The 18,198-nt window shown below is 42.1% G+C and overlaps 1 protein-coding gene across 1 annotated transcript in view; it reads left to right on the forward strand.

Moving 5' to 3' along the window:
• PGBD5 (piggyBac transposable element derived 5) overlaps positions 1-18,198 on the forward strand; it is a 64,385-nt gene that overhangs the window by 23,999 nt on the left and 22,188 nt on the right. Inside the window, exons 2-3 of the mRNA XM_069010249.1 lie at positions 5,846-6,273; positions 14,636-14,770. Of these exons, the coding sequence (XP_068866350.1) occupies positions 5,846-6,273; positions 14,636-14,770 (563 nt within the window). The remainder of the gene's footprint in view (positions 1-5,845; positions 6,274-14,635; positions 14,771-18,198) is intronic.

Raw genomic sequence — 18,198 nt, forward strand, 5'->3', positions numbered from 1 at the left:
GCACCCGTGCAAGGGTATAAAGTAAGTTTCTGTGAAGGTGACCTTGCAAAAACTTACCCAGAAGCCTGGACTGCTGAGAATGAGCCCTTATAGTCTAAGAAGAGACCATCTTTGAAAGGACTATGTCCAGTTTCTTCTTTCTAAACCAAGAGTGTCTGATTGGGAGCTGTTGGCTTTTTTTAACTGCCTCCTCCTAGGCTGCCTCTCAGCTCCAAGCAATGCCACAGTGTGGATCATGTTTTCATCATTTATATTGAATTCTTGTGCAAGGCAGTCATTAAAGGAAACTAAGATTTGTTTACCAAAATAACAGATGCAGACATCTACTTGCCCAAAATACTGGTCAGAACCACAGCTGGTATAAATTAGGATGATGCCTTTGGCTTAGCAAAGGAGGCCTGTCACTGAAGCTTTGGTAGCTTTTTCTAATGAAGATGAATAAAAACATGCAGCACAATATCCTAAAGACCTGGATATTTGCTGCCCAATTCCTACAGGAGAGCGGTCTCTGAAATAAACTTCAGAAAAGAAGTGTTACGTGAACATAGTTCAAGCTGTCTTGACAGGCTTGTCGTAAGGCCGTCAAACTCGCCATGGTTTGAGGATGGTCTGATGTACATTTCCAGGCCATTAAGAATAGAGCTGAAATGAAAACTGATATTCTGGCAAGCCAGATAAGCTCCAATGCTTCCAGAGGTTACATGAGGAAACTTAATGTAAACAGAAATTCTGAAAAATCTCACTTGGGAAATAATAAAACATCATTTTTTGTTTCCTTGCCTTTTTTTAAATCTCTTTGTATTGCTCTCTACACATTGAAAAAGGTGAGAAATTGTTTTAACTGTCTGTCATATTTTATGAATTGACACCTTCCATGAAGACATCATGATTTTTTTGATGGACGTATATTTTCTGACAAAAGGCTTTTGTCAGCATTTTTTGATGTTCTCTAAATAAGACCCAAAAATCATGTTGTGCACTTTTGCAAAGGTAACTTGTCAGGAATATAAGAGTCTCTAACCGCTTAGACTTAGGAAAAGGGAATTAATTGGCTTTTCAAACCCTGGTTTTTGAAGGCTGTACCATATGTTGGAGGAGAAAGTACTTCCCAACGGCCAAAAAAAATAGTTTCTGGATTGATTTTTTGTAGGTAGGTATCTGTATATAATACAGTTCATGTGCTATTCTCATGGGTGGCTATAAATTGTTAGATTTCTCCTCAAAACAATAAAATTACTTCTAAATTCTTGAACTGATACTTCTACCACTCCTGTTCCTGATTCGGGAGTTTGCCAAACTGTTAAATGAAGTTGCATTAATTCCAAAGTCAGCCATGGTTGGCTCTGCACAAGGTTTGTTTACAAACCACGCAATTTGGGTTATCATACATGTGGTGACACCTGGGCCTGTCAGCGTAATGGGATATTTTATCACAGACCTCAACTGCTCTTTGAATGAGAACAGAGTCGTTTGCACCACAGAGCAAAAGAACTTTCTTTGACTGCATTTTCTTCTTACATATCTGATTTATCCTGCCCAAAATGACTGACCTTCTTAAGATTTGGATGCTATGTTGTAAGCACTGATAGGTTACAGTATGTTTTGAAACTTTCAATCTTTTGCCAATTTATTCTGAGTTTGTGTTTCAGACTTTATTCTGAGTTTGTGAACTCTGAGCTACTAAATTACAGGTTGGTGATCAGAACAGAAAAAATGGGAAAGGATGCATGAACCTGTTAAAAATGCTCTCAAATTACTTAATTTTGCAAACCAGTTAAGTAAGGAAAAAACATTTAATTTACTTGGAGTTCTTTTTTTTTTCCTAATGTGTTGCCCAGTGAGGAATACTAGAAAGGGAATGAAGCAGGGGGAAGAATGTGACCAGTGGGGATCCATCCAAGAGAGAAAACCAGAGATTGTAGGAGGACATGCAGAGGCTGCCTGAAGTTCCACCTGAACTTTTTCTTAAATCTTTCTGGGTGTTCTGCAGTGGATATATTTGCTGAGAAGTTGAGTGTGCAGCCTGCTCTCTTGCTAGCCATCAGAGCCAGCAAGGCAGCTGCAGTTTGCCCTGAGCCAAGTTGAGCCAAAATGGGCTCTGCAATGCACACACTCCTGAGGGCGAGGTGCCAGCCTCTAGCCTCTGCTTCACAATCAGATCCCCAGTATGGACACACAAATGGCTGTTCCTGCTTAGTTTTTTTTCATTTATTTTGAGACTATTCTACAAATGGAAATGTCTCTCTGTGGGAGACGTTCCCTCTGAGTGCAAAATAGAAAATGGAACCAACTAGTCAAAACAGCAGTAATGACTTACTTGCAAGGTGGTTGCTGTGGAGAGCACGTGCAAGTTTTTGCTGGCAGACAGGGTGAGAAGGAAGAAGAGCTTGTGTGTGTATGTTGTACCATAATGGAAGTTGTTTTTTATTTTCCACATCCTACAAGGTCACTCAGAGCAAGCCCAAAGTTCTGCTGCTGGCATCTGTGCTGCCCAGTCAGAACTTCACTCAGTAGAGCTCTGTCTCTGTCCTGACTGTGCATGGAATACTGGATCTGGCTGCACGTTTGGACACTCCAAGAGTGCTTTTGCGCTCTGTCTCTGCAATTTGTATTGGAAGCCCTGATTGGCTTTTAAAGCAAAAAACCCTATGAAAGTAAATATATTCTCCATGCAAACACTCTATAGCAGAGGAGAGAGAACAATCTGAATTTTACATACAAGTCCTAATTGTATAATCATTCTGAGAATGGACAACTGGGCAGAGCCATTCTTTCATCTGAGTGAGTAAAGCTTTGAAAGGTAAACAGTGTATGTATGAAACACTGAACACTTTCCGTATCAGTATTTTCTGGGTAAGTGCCATTTAAGTCGATGTAAAAATCCTTAAAAAGTACAAATTAGCTATTTAAGTTATGCAGACAGTTGGCTCTCTCCATGGGATATATTTGTGTACTTAGAAAGTCATATTTAAATATTTTAGGCTGGTCATTAACTATGCAAAACTCAATTCATGTTAAAAATTCAGTTCTTTTCCTGCTGAAATTCGATGTTGCTCTTGTTATATTGTGTATCAGTAAATTATGAATCAGTTGTGCTCACTTTGCTAATAAAGGCTGTTTTTTAAGACAATGAGATTATACAGGGGCTTTCATAATTTTATTTAATCAACAGTTATGTTGATGTTTGAGTCAGAAAGTGATTCAGCTTGTTTTTTTAGAGCTGTGTGGGTTCTGCATGACCAATGAGATACAAAGCTTGCATATTTATTTCAGGAAGGAGAGGAGGTAGCAGGTTCTCCGTGGCTGGAGCAGGACTATTGGGTAAGAAAGAATTGCCAATTCCAGTATACCTGTCAGGTTTCCATAATCACTTACCAAGGTAAACTTACACAAATACTGAAAATTTCATTACACCAAAATTACATTTTTGTGCTTCTGACTGCCCTCACCTCTCTAACGATGGAGTCCAGTGTGTACCTGTTGTCCATATCCACAAGTCTCAAGACAAACCTATTTCACTTTGTATGACTTAATGCTTTATGAATTCTTGTTTGCTGTAGACAAGATTTAAAATACTACCCCTAATCCCAGCTTCTGCTTCTGAAGACAAGAATTTAAAAACTATCTCTGTGTGCTCCCTGGAAGGTTGCTTGAGCACTGGAGTTGAGTTCAATAGCTACTCAGGATTTCATATATAATTAGGAATACACTCTGTTCCATGTGTTGTTATCAGAAAACCATACCTGCTGTAGAGTAGAGCATCTTTTGTGAGCTGTAACAGTCAATCCAGTGCTAGCAAAAATAAACTTCCTGATCAAAAGAAGTAAACTTTTTGTTAAATGGCTTTATTATTGCACTAGCAGTTTAGGTTAAGTAAATGTATCTATTCTAGCCCCATAGTTTTCACTTGATAATGAAAACCTTTTATCATTTAAACTGAAATTTTCTCTTCTGTCCTTACCAAAACATGGTTTGTGTGGGGCTCTTTCCTCTGGCCTTACAAATATAGAGGAATGTGCTTTCAACTGAAAGTTTCTCAATATCACAAATTAAAATTGGAAAGTAATCTTTAAATAGATGTTTTTTTCCCACTGCACTTATAAAAAAAATCCAGTTTTGTTTGGTTTTTTGGCATTCTTTGCAATCTGAAGGTTTACTGTTTCAAAGTCTTGATGCTATTTTTGCTGTCCTTTTAGTAGCTTGAGTTCACCCAAACTTTAAGGCTTAAGAGCAAGTCCAACCACAGTATTTGCATAATTCCTTGTAGTTCTGTTTCATGGAAAATTTTTGGAAGCTGTAGTTATTGTTGTAACTAGGAATGTGAACTGAGATACAGAGGTCTGGAGAATGCGACATGACCAACATGGTTGTGGATCTTTGCAGAGCCTGGTTGTGGAATGGTCAATCTCATGCTCTGATCTAGCTGGGAGAGCTGATGCTGAGATCCAAGCAGCCTTGTAGTGCGAGAAGGACTTGCTCTTGTTAGGCAGAACTCCAGATGAGAAGCTGTGTGCTGTCTCCTTTTGATTAGGAAGAGTGTTTTAGACAATCCCAAGGCTGAAGGCTGCTGGACTAAGGTGCAGTATTTCTTGGATCCAACTCTTGGTTTGGGATTATACTTGTGACACTGTCTTTTATCACAGGGCTGTAGAGCTGCTTTTAAGTACTCCCTTGTGTGCTGGGTTTGGAGAGGCTGCTCCTCTCAGGGTATTGGTTTTCACTGCTTCTGTGGAATAGAGAGTGTCCCCTGCCCTTACCTGGTGACTAAAACACTACCACGAGGTGCAAGCGTGAAACCTACTACTTTTAGAATGGAGCTTGGTTAGTTTGTGGGCGGGATTAGAGGAGAGGGGGCTCTAAAGACTGGGGGCTCTAAATCCCTGTTATTGCAGGTTTGACATTCCTAATTTGGTTTAATATAATCTGGTGTCTGACTGGCTAACCTTGTAACACTGATACAGTGCTGCCAGCCCTTAGAGCCTCCTTTTTGGGGTTTTTTTGCCCTCCTCTTATGGAATAGTTGAAACTGGCAGAGAAGGTGCAAGATGAGTGAAATGCTAGAGTAATGACAGCATGGGACTGCAAGGCTTATTACATTATGGGAGGAAGAGGACCACTGCATGCATTGTAGTGCTAAAAGTATTCCCTGTGACATGGGACAGTGACACTAGCCACATGGTAACTGTGACTTGTTCTGGTAATGTGCTTCCTTGGGGATGTCAGAGTGCAGGATAAAACTCCAGTGTGGTGGCAGAGACACAAAACTCCAAAACACATAGACATGACCTGTATGTGATTCTGTGTGGAGCAGAGGCAGATCTGAAAGTCATAGAATTTATGACAATGAACTAGGCAGGAATTAGAGGTACAAGAGAAATGGTAGGATCAGGTTCTAGAGCCTAGGAATCATGTCATCTGGAATGAGGGCAGCACTGTCTTTGGAGGACTTACACTGTCCTTCTGGGCTGTTTGGAGGGAGGTACTGCTTTGACACACATACAGACAAATAAAAGACAATCCGGAAAAAGGCCAAAACAGCTGCTGAGGATAAAAGTTGCAGATAATGTGTAAGTGGAGAAATAAAATACATGCTTGTCTCATAGGCCTGCATGCTACAAACTAATGAGTGTGCAGAGCAGAGGAAGAAACTTTTCAGAGTGTATAGTATCATATAGGAGGAAGAATATGGGGGAGGGAGGGCAAGTTTCCTGATGAAGTCTGTCAGACAGTGGGTACGTGCCGTCATTTGCATTAGAAAAATTAATCATGCTTTTAATTTCTGGTGTTGGACATGCCTTGTGGTGATCAGGAGTGTGCCTATCTTCCCTTCTCGCTTTTATCCTAGGTCCAACACGAAAAATGCCCCTGACTGCCAGTGCCATGGACTTTTTTCAGCTCTTTGTCCCTGACAATGTACTAAAGAATATGGTGGTCCAAACCAACATGTATGCCAAGAAATACCAGGAGAGGTTTGGTAGTGACGATGCCTGGATTGACGTCACCTTGACAGAAATGAAGGCCTTTTTAGGCTACATGATATCAACCAGCATCCACCACTGTGAGTCTGTTCTCAGCATCTGGAGCAGTGGCTTCTACAGCAACAAGAGCATTGCACTTATCATGACACAATCACGGTTTGAGAAGATTCTGAAGTACTTCCACATTGTGGCCTTCCGCTCGAGCCAGACAACGCATAGCCTCTACAAAATTCAGCCTTTTCTGGACTCTCTGCAGAATGGCTTTGACTCTGCTTTCAGACCTTCACAAGCCCAGGTAAGAATTAATCTGTCGGCAGGGAACATCTGACCTGTGCGTTCTGTTTGTCTCACTGTGACAAAAAGTGCACAGCACAGCTGCCTGGGGAAAGAGCTGGGGCTTCACAGTGTGAAGCTCTGCTGTGGTACCTCCATGGAACAAGAGAGAAAGCAGCACTGTCCTGTGTGAATGCTCATCAGTGTCTGTCAGTGCAGGCACCAAGCCTGTTTCAGTGGAAATGGTGCTCTCTGAGCTGGAGCTGTTTGCTTTAGTGGCCTAAACACACCTGGAGTCTTCTCAGTGAGGCTGGCACCAGTAGGTTTTGCTGTCCTGAGGATGGGAGGTTGCAGGTTGTGCAAGGGCAGAAAAGGCAGAGCTGGTGCAGCTGGCCCGGAGGGAAGACCAGTAGCTGCTCCCGCTGCAGGATGAGTTGGATGGAGGAGTTGAGTTTGCTGTGTGACTGTCCCTGACCTTAGCAATGGGTGCTTGCTTTATGGTCCAGTAACACAGCTGCTTCCTCACAACTGGAAAGGGGTACAGGTGAAAATCTTTTAATATTCATCATACTCTATTTAAACTTTGTTCAAAATAAATGATCTGCTTTTGAAGCTGTTGCTGGTCGTGTTCAGAACTCTGGAAAGAAAAAGGAGTAAGCATGAAATAAGTTACTATTTGACATAACTTTTCAATCAATTCTCTGTTTCCAGAATATAAATATTTCACTTAGACATTTGGAAAGGGTGTTGTGCCCATAGTCCTCTTTTTCTTCCTGTTTCCCTTCTGAAGCATCACATTTTTGCCTTCTGCACAAAATTAATGCAGACATAGATGCATCGCATCCATTGAAGTGTGCCTAAAATAAATGGCGAGTGATTACAGTTTCTTCTATTTTATAGACAATAAAAATCATACCTATATAACTCAGGAGAACACAGCTGCCTAAAAAGCTGTTAAGGTGGAGAAGGGAGGAGGGAGGAGTGTTCTCACTAAGCCATGCAAAGTGTGTTTCCATTAAGACAAAACAGGCAGTGAAAAACACAGAATTGTTGGGACTGAGCTCTTACTAAGGTATGAAATCTAGTCCTTATGGCTGCTGAGTTCAATGGGCAGAAGATAAAGGCTTCAGAAATGTGATCACTGTGTCTAATGTGAGTGCTTATAATGGTATGCTGTGGCACACACTCTGAGTGCAAGTCCATTAAAGGATAAGATTTGATTTGCATGTATATCCCTTCTCCCATTCCCCATCCCGAGCAAGGCTTGAGAACTGAATTTAAAAAGTCACAGCACCCTGTTTGCAGTGGCAAAACATCTAAATCTTCACAAGCAAAATGTATTCTTATTCTGAGCTTGGTAAGGAGATGCTACTTAAAAAAAATAGGGGGGAAGAAGTAGACACAGCTCAATTCCCTCCCCCTCCACTTCTCTGCTCCTTTGTCAGTGTTTACGTCAGTGATTTCTATGCAGCATGTTTCAGTGATTTTGCATGGAACAAAAAGCACTAAAATACAGCTTCAAAAATAACCCTGTGAGAAAGAATAAGGTTTTGAATCTGTTGTTAAAAATACCTTAGTGTACCTCTGGTAGCCTACTGGGGGCTGTTCCAGGCCTCCTCCTGAATGGAGCCTTGTGCGTAACATCCTCCTGGGTGCCATCAGTCAGGGCTGCACACTACCTGTCTCAAGAGATGAGGACCCCATCTGCTCAAAACAGGAGGAAAGACCTCTCCCTGCAAATTGTCTTGAGTGCAGACTGCAGTAAACATCAAACCCAGAACGCCCAGTGAAAAATACCAGAAATAATTGAAAATAATAACCTAGTTGCACAGAAACAAATGAAAAGATGAGGGGAAAGAGCCATTTAGATGGGCTTTTGGAAGTTCTGCCTGTGAAAGCCAGTTGGAAAGGGGGGGCCGAGTTTCTGTAATCAGGGATACCTGAAATCCCAAGTTCAGACTGGATTTGTTGCTTAAGGTACATCTGTATCTTAAACATGAGACTTGTGGTACCTGGGTGGCTTGTGGCTGACCCATGAGCTTTATGCTACCTTCTTGTAAGTGGCATCAAACAGCTGAATCACAGCTCCTGTTGGATGCAGCAGGGCTGTTTGGGCTTATGGGTAGGCTTGTTACTGACTTTCTTCCTCTGGCAGTGTGGACTCAGAACACAGGTTAGGAAGATGCCATATTTAACTCACCCCTATGGACCAAGCAGGGACAATCTGCATCCAGCAGGCGGTACAACATCTGCCATTACAGTTATTTCTTTTATAGATTTGATCTTTTCTTTTTGAAGAGCTAGAAAAGATTCTTCAAGTGGAACTTCTGTCAGAAAATACTTGGGGTTTTTTTTCTCATTTGTAACCCCTCCCCCTGCCCAAATTTGCCTGTAAAAATAACACCATAGTTGCTATGAAAGGAAACAGGGAGAAAGAACTATGCCGATACACCAAACCAAAGAAAACAATCTAGTGAATTATAACTATTTTGCTAAATATACTGAGCAAACAAAAGGAAATAATTACTCTCCAGCTTATGAAGGAATTGAAAGCCCAGAACATTTTGTGTATCAGCAGTGCTAGCTGTAGTTTCTGAAGTTAAAAAAATGATGTTCTGACCTAGATTGGTAAAAAAAAAAAGACAGGAATATTCTCTGCATCTTATCCCTCCTCAGCATCATCTGTATAAATAAGCACTGCCTCTACCTGAGCAACAAGAGGTGGAGGTTTGGGCCTGTTCTTGTAAGCAGTGTTGTTTCTTCGCTATTTAGCTTTGGAGCTGTGCTACTGTCTGCAAGCCTGAAGGCAGGGAGGATGCCCTGCCTGCGCTCAGGAGGTATAGAGTGACAAATTCAAGGGTACTCACCTGCCAAGGATATGCACTGAATTCCAGAACCTGAGGAGTTCAGTGAAAATAACATCACTGCTCAAATACCCTTCTGTGCCTGCTGAGTATTTACATGCTTGTCAGCAGGATGTGACTAGACAGCATTGCTGTGTCTGGCTGCCCCTGACTGGTGTGGGAGAGGTCAGGAGCAGAACTCCAGGTACTCTCTGCTTCCCTCTGCCTCTAAAGTACCTTCTCTTTGGTGTCTTGGAACCAAACAATTTTGCATCTACCCAGTGGAATGTCAGCTGGGAACAGTCGTCTTCTTATCTCCAGCAGGAGTGAACCCCCCTGGCAAAAAGACAGATGTAAGTCCAATCTCTTGCTCCAAGGGCACAGTGTTAAACTTTGGCCAATTACTAGGCAACTTGTTAGTGTTTCACTCTTGGTGGTATCATAGGGTACAGCTAGGCAGTTTCAACATAGCTCTTACAAACCAGCTCACAGCTTTAGATGGCAGCCTCTTTGGAAACACAGAGGGACAAAAACAGGCTGGTCAACTTGCTTTTGTGTCCTCATGATTAAATATTCATTTGATATTGGGTATTTCCAAATTATAAGATCTTAATCGTGTTTTACCTCTATATTTCAGACTTCCTGTTCTCAAAATGATTCTTTAGGAGTTAAGGGTGCTGGTCCCAAACCAGAACCATTTTGTCTTAGGGCTTCTTTGAGTGTGACACAAATACATAAATATTGAGAGAACACTGGCCAAGTATAAGACGTTGAGCAAGAGAAAGACAGACAGAGGAGCAATAAGAGTATTGAACAGCAAGGTAAATTTCTGATGTCCTGTAACTCTTGGCCAGTTGATCCTTTGGTGAAGCCAGATTTTAGGGAGAGTTTGGCAACAGAACATGATGGAACTTCATTGGTATTTTTAAATTACCTAATGGCAATGGAGTGCTGTAAGTACTGGCTTTTTGTTTTCAAGAGGATTGATTGGGCAGAGGAGCATGGAATCATGGCTCCATTGGAGGTCAGAGTTAACCTTTGAATGATGGCAAAGAGGATCTGTAAAACGTGGATTGGCCAATCAGGACTTTGAAAATGAGAAGAGAAAGAATCTGTCTGATATAGTGGAGAAAAACTATCAGAGAGAAGTAAAGTGATGTGGTCAGTGTGATAGACTTGGAAAATGGCTTTCCAGCAGTAGTCCATTGGACAAGATTGCCTTATGCTGAGTAGAAGTAAAACTGTTGCAGGATGGTTGTGGGTTTTGGATGTAAACTTGTCTGGGTGGGTGGGTTGTTACTCTAAAATGAGTGCCATTTTAGAGCTCTTACTCAGGAAGCATGGAAAATGCAGGCATTGCCTAGCTGAGAAGATTTTGCAAGTAGGAGGTAAAGGCTGACATTCAGATTCACTAGCCAGTGATATCTGCAGCAGGAGGAGAGGGACGTCTGCAATGACCAAAAAAGGAGATACTAAGGGTTTCTTAAGAGAAGGGAGATGCTCTCAAATGCAGCATAATGAAATCAGAACTGACAGCTAGATATGCAAGCAGAGATGTCAGACACCAGCAAGAGAATTTAGATTAGACAGGAGGAGCTTTGGAGCAAAGAGGCAGAAGCATGAGCTGGAGGAATGACTGTGTGCATAAAGGTGCAGTTACCTGGGGACTCTGCAACTGCGTTGTACCCGCCAAAAGCCAGAGACAAGGCAAGCTGAGGCAGCTTCTTCAGGAGACAGGCTGAAGAGACAGCCTGTGTTGTGGATGGCCATGGATCTAAGGGGGAGATGTCTCATGGATATGTTGGTTCATTATCTAAGTGTATGGAGTCCAGGAATTCCATGTACAAAAGACATAGTGATTTGGGGATTTGTCTACAAGCCTGTTTGGGCTCTGGTGAAAGCAGGATGGGTGGAATTCTGGCATGGAAAAAGCACTGGAAATGATCTAAAATGGAGAAGAAAGAAAGGCACTCCTGGCAGTGGCTATCTGTTTTGTTCTGTGAGTGAAAGATACTGTGTGATGGAGCAGTTGATAGAGTCCCATCTTGGAGTCTTGCCTTTGCAACATTTGGAGTGCAAATACGTGTTGAGGGGAAAGCAAATGTGTGTGAAAAAGAGTGAAAGTTTGGCAGGTAGCTGTCGCAGGGATAAGTATTACTATAAGGAAAAGAAAGGAAAGGAAAGGAAAGGAAAGGAAAGGAAAGGAAAGGAAAGGAAAGGAAAGGAAAGGAAAGGAAAGGAAAGGAAAGGAAAGGAAAGGAAAGGAAAGGAAAGGAAAGGAAAGGAAAGGAAAGGAAAGGAAAGGAAAGGAAAGGAAAGGAAAGGAAAGGAAAGGAAAGGAAAGGGGAAAGGAAAGGGGAAAGGAAAGGGAAAGGGAAGGGAAGGAAAGGGAAGGAAAGGGAAGGAAAGGGAAGGAAAGGGAAGGAAAGGGAAGGAAAGGGAAGGAAAGGGAAGGAAAGGGAAGGAAAGGGAAGGAAAGGGAAGGAAAGGGAAGGAAAGGGAAGGAAAGGGAAGGAAAGGAAAGGAAAGGAAAGGAAAGGAAAGGAAAGGAAAGGAAAGGAAAGGAAAGGAAAGGAAAGGGAGTGTGATGGCAGTGGGGGAGCAAAGCAACTAGATGAGGAGCTTCTTAGACCCTGAGAGAAAAAAATGGGGATGATTTCTATGAAGAAATCCACAAGCTATCTTGCATCAAAGGAAGTCAGAATAGGAAGAGGGCAGCACTTGGGGACTGAGAAAAAGATTGTGAAGAGGCGGCCAGGAATATGTGTAGGAGTCAATTAAGCCTGAAAGTAGATTTTTATCAAGGAAGATGAGAAGCAGGAAAGAATATGCCATGGGGGCACTAAGCTCACTCCTGTAAAAGCGTATATTGCAGCAACAGCAAGAATAGGGAATAGGGAGGGAGGAAATATCACTTTGCATGAGGATTTGGCAAATAGATGGATTTGAGATACAGGAACAGCAAGGAGACTGAGAATGCAGGAGGGTGAACAAACTAATAGGGTGGGCCAGTAGCACCAGGGCTAACTTTTGTCCTAAAAACACCATGTCAGTGCCAGGAGCAACAAATTGCTTGCTTTGAAAACAAGGTAGGGATCAGCAGTTCTACCAGCAGGCACAGCCCATACAGTGCCCTGTTTGCAAAGTTCTTTACAGCTGTTGAAGCAGTGGCTGCATATGGAGGGATGACAACACTTGTCCCCTACTTTCTGAAGGAGGCAGGAAGAACAAGCTCCAGGGTTTTCAGTTCATTTTCCTTGCCTGTCCACATTTTTTCTTTGCAGCAACAGCAAACAGCCCTAGTCAGTTCTAGTCAGTCAGAACAGTCTGTTCACATTTTTATTCCTTCTTCACAGAAGTTGAGTAGGAACTTACAGAGAAATTACTTACATTCAGTACAGGGGAACAAAGGAGGGAAAGCTAGGTTCCTAGGGGAAGGCAGGGCTGAGCATGGGCAGGGAGAAAAGGAAGATGGAGAGAGGTTTTAAATATTCAGATTTGCTTTCTAAATGTAAGGCTGACAGGCCTTACTGTGTCATAGGAGGCAGAAAGAGTGTGAAGGGTAAACAGGATGCAGTAGAGCTGCTGTGAGGAGAGTTGATGCTGTGGTGCAGAGGGAAAGGAGCTAATGACAGAGGGTAAAAGATGTCCTAAGGTGATGCTTATACAGTCTTTTCTTTCTGCTGCTCTCCATCCTACAGCAGGGGAGATTATAACAGTGGAACCACACCACTCAGTGGGATCTGGCAGGTAAGAGAGCCTTTCCAGAAGCTGAGAAATTCTTAACTATGTATCCAACCCTATCCCAAAGGATGTGCTCCTTCCCTCTGCACATGAGAGGCAGAAAGGCAAAAGTGAATGAGGGCACGTTTAATATTTGCAAAATACTGTCAGAATCCTCTGAGGTGGAAGTGGGAAATGCCCCAGATGGTCTTTAGATAGGAAGGGCTGTGTTCTGTGTGGACCTTGAGAGAGGAAGATTTGGCTTCAGGGCAGCTGCAGCTGGAAGAACAAATATCTTTGTGTGCAGCTCTCCTTGCTCACATCTGTGTTTTGGTATATAATTTGAACATTTCACAGGAGTGCTTTCAGATGGTCCTGTGAATGTTTCATGAGTCGTTAAGAAGTGGAGTGTGTATAAATGACAGTGTGCAGCCATCACTGTGTGGGGAGGGCATGGATGCCTATTTTGGGCTGACAGAGTGATGTTCAGCAAACGTATTCATGAGGCCAGCAGCTGTTCATCTCTGCTGCTTAACTGCTCACCCACCACATCTCTCCTACGAGCATTGCTCCCAGGTTTAGTGCATCTTTGTTCTCATTTCTGCCACTGACTGCATGGATGTGCACAAAAGTAGCACACATGCAGGCGTGGAAAGGCTTCATCTGAGGATGGGAGCCTCTTCATACCTGTATCTGAGCCTGCTTCCTGGAGGGATGGTCACTGGAAAAGAACAGACTCCTTTAGATTATAACCCATCTGACTATTTTGCACATCTTTACAAGGGTATGAACTATGACCTGCTGGGACTGCTTTCTCCTCATGTACAAGGAGGGGAGCCTGCAGTGACTTGCTCTGATTTAGATGTACATGTCTGAATTTGGTCGGCATTTATCAGCTGTGACCTTTCAACAGTTTGCAAGTCTTTGTACTTTCACAAGTGGCTTGCTAGGCAACTTACACATCGTTCAGTCAGATATGTGTATACTATGCACAGATGCCTGTGAGCTGTGGGGAGCTACTAGTACTTTTCTGTAGGTGAGTTCCACAGTGTGACACCTATTAGTTTTGCTGGTGAATTAATGGAGAGAAGTGTAACAAAACAGTTATAAGAACCACTTACAGCATCTGGATGCAGAATGCAGAAACTGCTTCACTTTAACAGGTCTTTGTTACTTGCTCCAGTCTGCCTTACCTTTTTCTATTCCTGCCTCTGGTGCTTTATCCTTGTTTCCTTTTGTCAAATTTTTCAGCTCCTGAGGCAAGAGAGACTTCCCTGAAGCTGCTGCTGCTGCCAGGAAAAATATTTTCTGTCTCTTCACCACCTCTTTAAATGGCAGCATTTTTCTCCCTTAACTTCTCTTTCTCTTTATTATGTGTTTTCCTTTGCTGTAACCAAGGAACATACTTTACAACATATTGTAGGGGATGTTTGGGTGGAAGACATTCTGCCAAACAAGATGAAGCTTATGATGAAGCTTGGAGAAGGATGCTGCCAACAATCCACTCTCCCTGCCCCATCCCCTGCATTGTTTTGGAGGGATGCTGAACTGTAGCTGATACTAAGAAATGAGAGCTGTGCCTTGCAATGTTTCCAAACCACATGTAGAGCAGCTATCCATAAGGGAGTGTGCTTGGCCAGGCTTTGGTTTTTGTTGGGTGGTAGCATCAAACAAAAGTGAGTTTGCTTCTTTGTTTGGAGTGATGCACACAAGCACAGTGCAAGAGTTGTATTTCCTTGAAAGAAGTTAAAGCACCTTTTTTTTAGCAATCTCGTGTTCTTCTATTTCTTTCCCTGCCTCTTTTCTTGCCACTTGCAGGTACTACATGAGCCCCTGATTGATGAGGATCCAGTTTTCATTGCTACCTGCACAGAGAGGGAGCTGCGCAAGAGGAAAAAGAGGAAATTCAGTCTTTGGGTTCGGCAGTGCTCATCCACTGGTTTCATCTGCCAGGTGGGTTTTACCTCTTCAAATGTCATGATTCAGTTCCAGCAGGCCCTTAAATGTATTGCAGGACCAAGGGTAACAGTCACTTCTCTTCGTTACCCTGCCGGGGGCTACAATCTGCATGCCGGAGGCCTCTGATTCCTGCGGATACGAGACCCAACGGACAGTGATGACAAGTTCCTGATACTTTGTTTGCTGTATGATTTAACTGAGAGTTTCTGTCTCTGATAATGTCCATCTGGCTGCCAGCCCTCATCTAATTACATTGAAATGCAGTTAAAAGGTCTGTCTGTTTGTATATCCTAAGTTTATCTAAATGTCTGAGTACTGTGACTTACGTCATTTTTTTATGAATCAGCTTTTCTTTCTCTCTCTAAGTATGACACTGCAACTGTGATAGCCAGTGGTGTCCAATAGACTATATCAATATGGTATCAAGATGTCAATTTTCCTGTGAGAAATATATTAGTGGGGGTTCCTATTACCTATCTTTCCACACATCTACCTCTCTATCAAAGAAATAAAATCTGGTGTGACTTCAAGGTGAGATGTAAGCTGGAGTGAGAGACATGTTGAAGGGTTTGTTTTTATTGTCATAAGGCATTGGGAACTTCTTTTCAAATTCTCAGCTTCCCCAATTGCTGATGTATTTTGAGAGTCCTTGAAAAATCTGGTCATTTATTTTGATACTTAGAGGTGAGGGGGCAGATGTTTTCTAATATTTCTTTTTCCCAAGAGCTCCTGTGAAAAGGTTGTCCCCCGCATGTTCCAGAGTGGTGGTTCAGAGGTAGGATGTGCACACTGCTTGCTCAAACTGAATGCATGTCAGAACAGGGCCTGTGGATTTGCTGCAGTTGAACATTTGTTCAGAGCAGAATTTAGTTGGTGAATCATTATGACTGTTTGACTAGCTGTGCAGGAAAAGAGGCTCACTGGGAGCAGAGGTTTGTGTTTTCAGCAATGCTGTTCACTCTGAGAAGAAACTTAGGATTCTACATCTTCCATCTAAATTTTAAAGCAGCTGTTTTCTCTGATACAAAATAGATCACCTTGTGAAGCATCCTTGGAAGTTTCTGCTCTCAAGACTCTTAGAAAGTCATTTGCTATATAGAGGCAGTGTCTTTGATCTCCAAGGAGAACTTCACCAGTCCCACACGCAGTTTATTACTGAAGCGTATTGGGTACAGCGAGCACAAAGTCTGCTCAATTCTCTTGCCATGCTCCCCCCCAGCCAACTGCCACAAAACTAATAAGTCTTCAGACAAACCAGAGGTTTCAGATTCTGAGCTATAATTATGTTGCACCTCCTGTCCTGTCCACTGAGAGACTAAATTAATGGAATGTCAAATTAAACAGAATAGATGCTCAGCACCACCCTAATCCTCCCACTCCCTTAATGAATTAGATACTCATGCTTCGCTTGCATCCGGATGATGTCCAGGATTATCTTGCCAGCTGCCTTCTATTTTCATTCCATGACTTGGCTGTCATTATCAACGTGCTGAAATGACTGTGTGAAAGGGACTTTAGGGAACCGTGAAAAAGAATATGCCTTCATGCTAAAATGGAAAAACCTAATCTGGGGAGGATGGGCATGTTCAATTATGATATGCTTGAAATGCTATGTTCATTTATGTGTCATGCTTACAAGTGGTCTTGCAGAATCCAAAGCACTTTTTCAGTGGTTATTTGGTTTATTTAGGGTTTAAAACAGAGGTTTTGTTTCTTTCCCTATGTTTAACAAATGGAGAGAATTGATCTAAACCAGAAGAAAATCCAATGTTTTCCCTTCATGTACACATCTTCCTTTCCATCTCTTGTGAAGCTGCCATCATGAAGAAAAGACTTGTCTGATAGTTAAGGACTGACCTATCACCTGCCAACTGTTGGAAAAACCTTACAGCACTTACTTCAAAACATGCAGACATTCTGTAATACTGTCCGGGTGAATTCCCTCCCTCACTGCTTCCAAGTGATGACATTGAGGTCTTTTTATTCAAGATAAAGTAGAACAATCAACACTTCATAAATCAGGATAATGCCGTTTCAAAAATCTGAATAATATGTATCTATAAAAAGGTGAGCCAGCCCAGACGGAAGAGAGGATGGAGCTATGTATGACTGGTTTTCAGGAGTGGAAGGAACCTCAAGAAGATTGTGATGCTCCTGGCCAAAAACAAGGTCCTCCAATCTTGAATGATAGGCCTGATGTTAAAAAAAAAAATGTCCATTTGAGGAAACCACCTTAGTTTTCCCAGTGTTCTGCTTTTCCTACAATGAAAAGGATTGGTTGGTTTGTTTTCCTAATGTAAAATGGATATGTCACATGATGAGTTACTCTGTGAACTCTGGTTGGCAGCTCACAGGTCGGCTGTTAATGTTAAGAGTTTCAGCTGTTTGTCTCCTCAAATTCCTGTTCCTGCTTGTTCTGTGAACAAAACTCTGAATCACATTTTTGGGTATGAGTAAACACTTCTGTTTGATGGCTCATCATTTACTTTTTTAAGGAAATGGTGTTTGGTTAAAAATCTAGCCCAGTAAGCCATTCATGGAACAGAAGTGGCATAAAACCCAAGTGCTGCTTGTGGACATAAGGTGCATAGGCTTATATATTCATAATAGAAACAATGTATGAATATTAGACTTCTTTTCTATCTTCTGTACTCCAGATAACTTGACTGCACCCTGACAGTTAAGTCTTTGTTTTAAGATGGATGCACAATTTCAGATTATATCTCTGCTTCCGAAAATCTCAAGCAGAGCATCTCGTTGCAGTGAATAGCTTTGTTGCTGAGCATCTCTTCACGGTCAGCTGGCCAAGTGGGAGCATGCAGGAAGGACACATAATTCAAACAATGTAAATATATGTCTGCTGCAGTTGGGAACACGAACAAAACCTCTCAGAGAGTTCAGAAGGGCTTCAGGAGATCTGACTTTGGCAGAGTGGATGGCAAAACTGCCCTGATACTGTTGCCTTTTTCATCTGCCCTTGACACTGGACACCAAGGTTGGCAGCAGCTGCTGGGGGAGAGGGCTTGGGCCTTCTAATTTCTTTCTTTCTAATTCAGGGAGGACAACAAACACAGCTTGCAGGGCTTCAGGTGTCCCTCTCTGTTCCATCTTCTCTTTGCTTTTCTTGTTTCTTTCCAATCTATTTCCCTATATACTGCTTAGCACTTCTATTTCCCTACTTAACACCGAGACACTTTTAAAACCAATATTTTAATGTCTTGATTGCAGTTTAAATTATTGAAGTAGCTTAGAAATCTTTCTTAGGCTATTTGCTTAGCGTATATTTAAATATTAAGTCATACTATGTAAATCAAAACTCCAGCTGTGTCAGTTTTTTAGTCAGTTCTTATTTCTTTTTCTCTGAAAATCTGGAATACTTGATTATAAAAATTGTTCATAAATATGATTGGTAGGGCTCTTTC

Source organism: Aphelocoma coerulescens, chromosome 3, assembly GCF_041296385.1.
Source record: "Aphelocoma coerulescens isolate FSJ_1873_10779 chromosome 3, UR_Acoe_1.0, whole genome shotgun sequence".
Taxonomy (NCBI): Eukaryota; Metazoa; Chordata; class Aves; order Passeriformes; family Corvidae; genus Aphelocoma; species Aphelocoma coerulescens.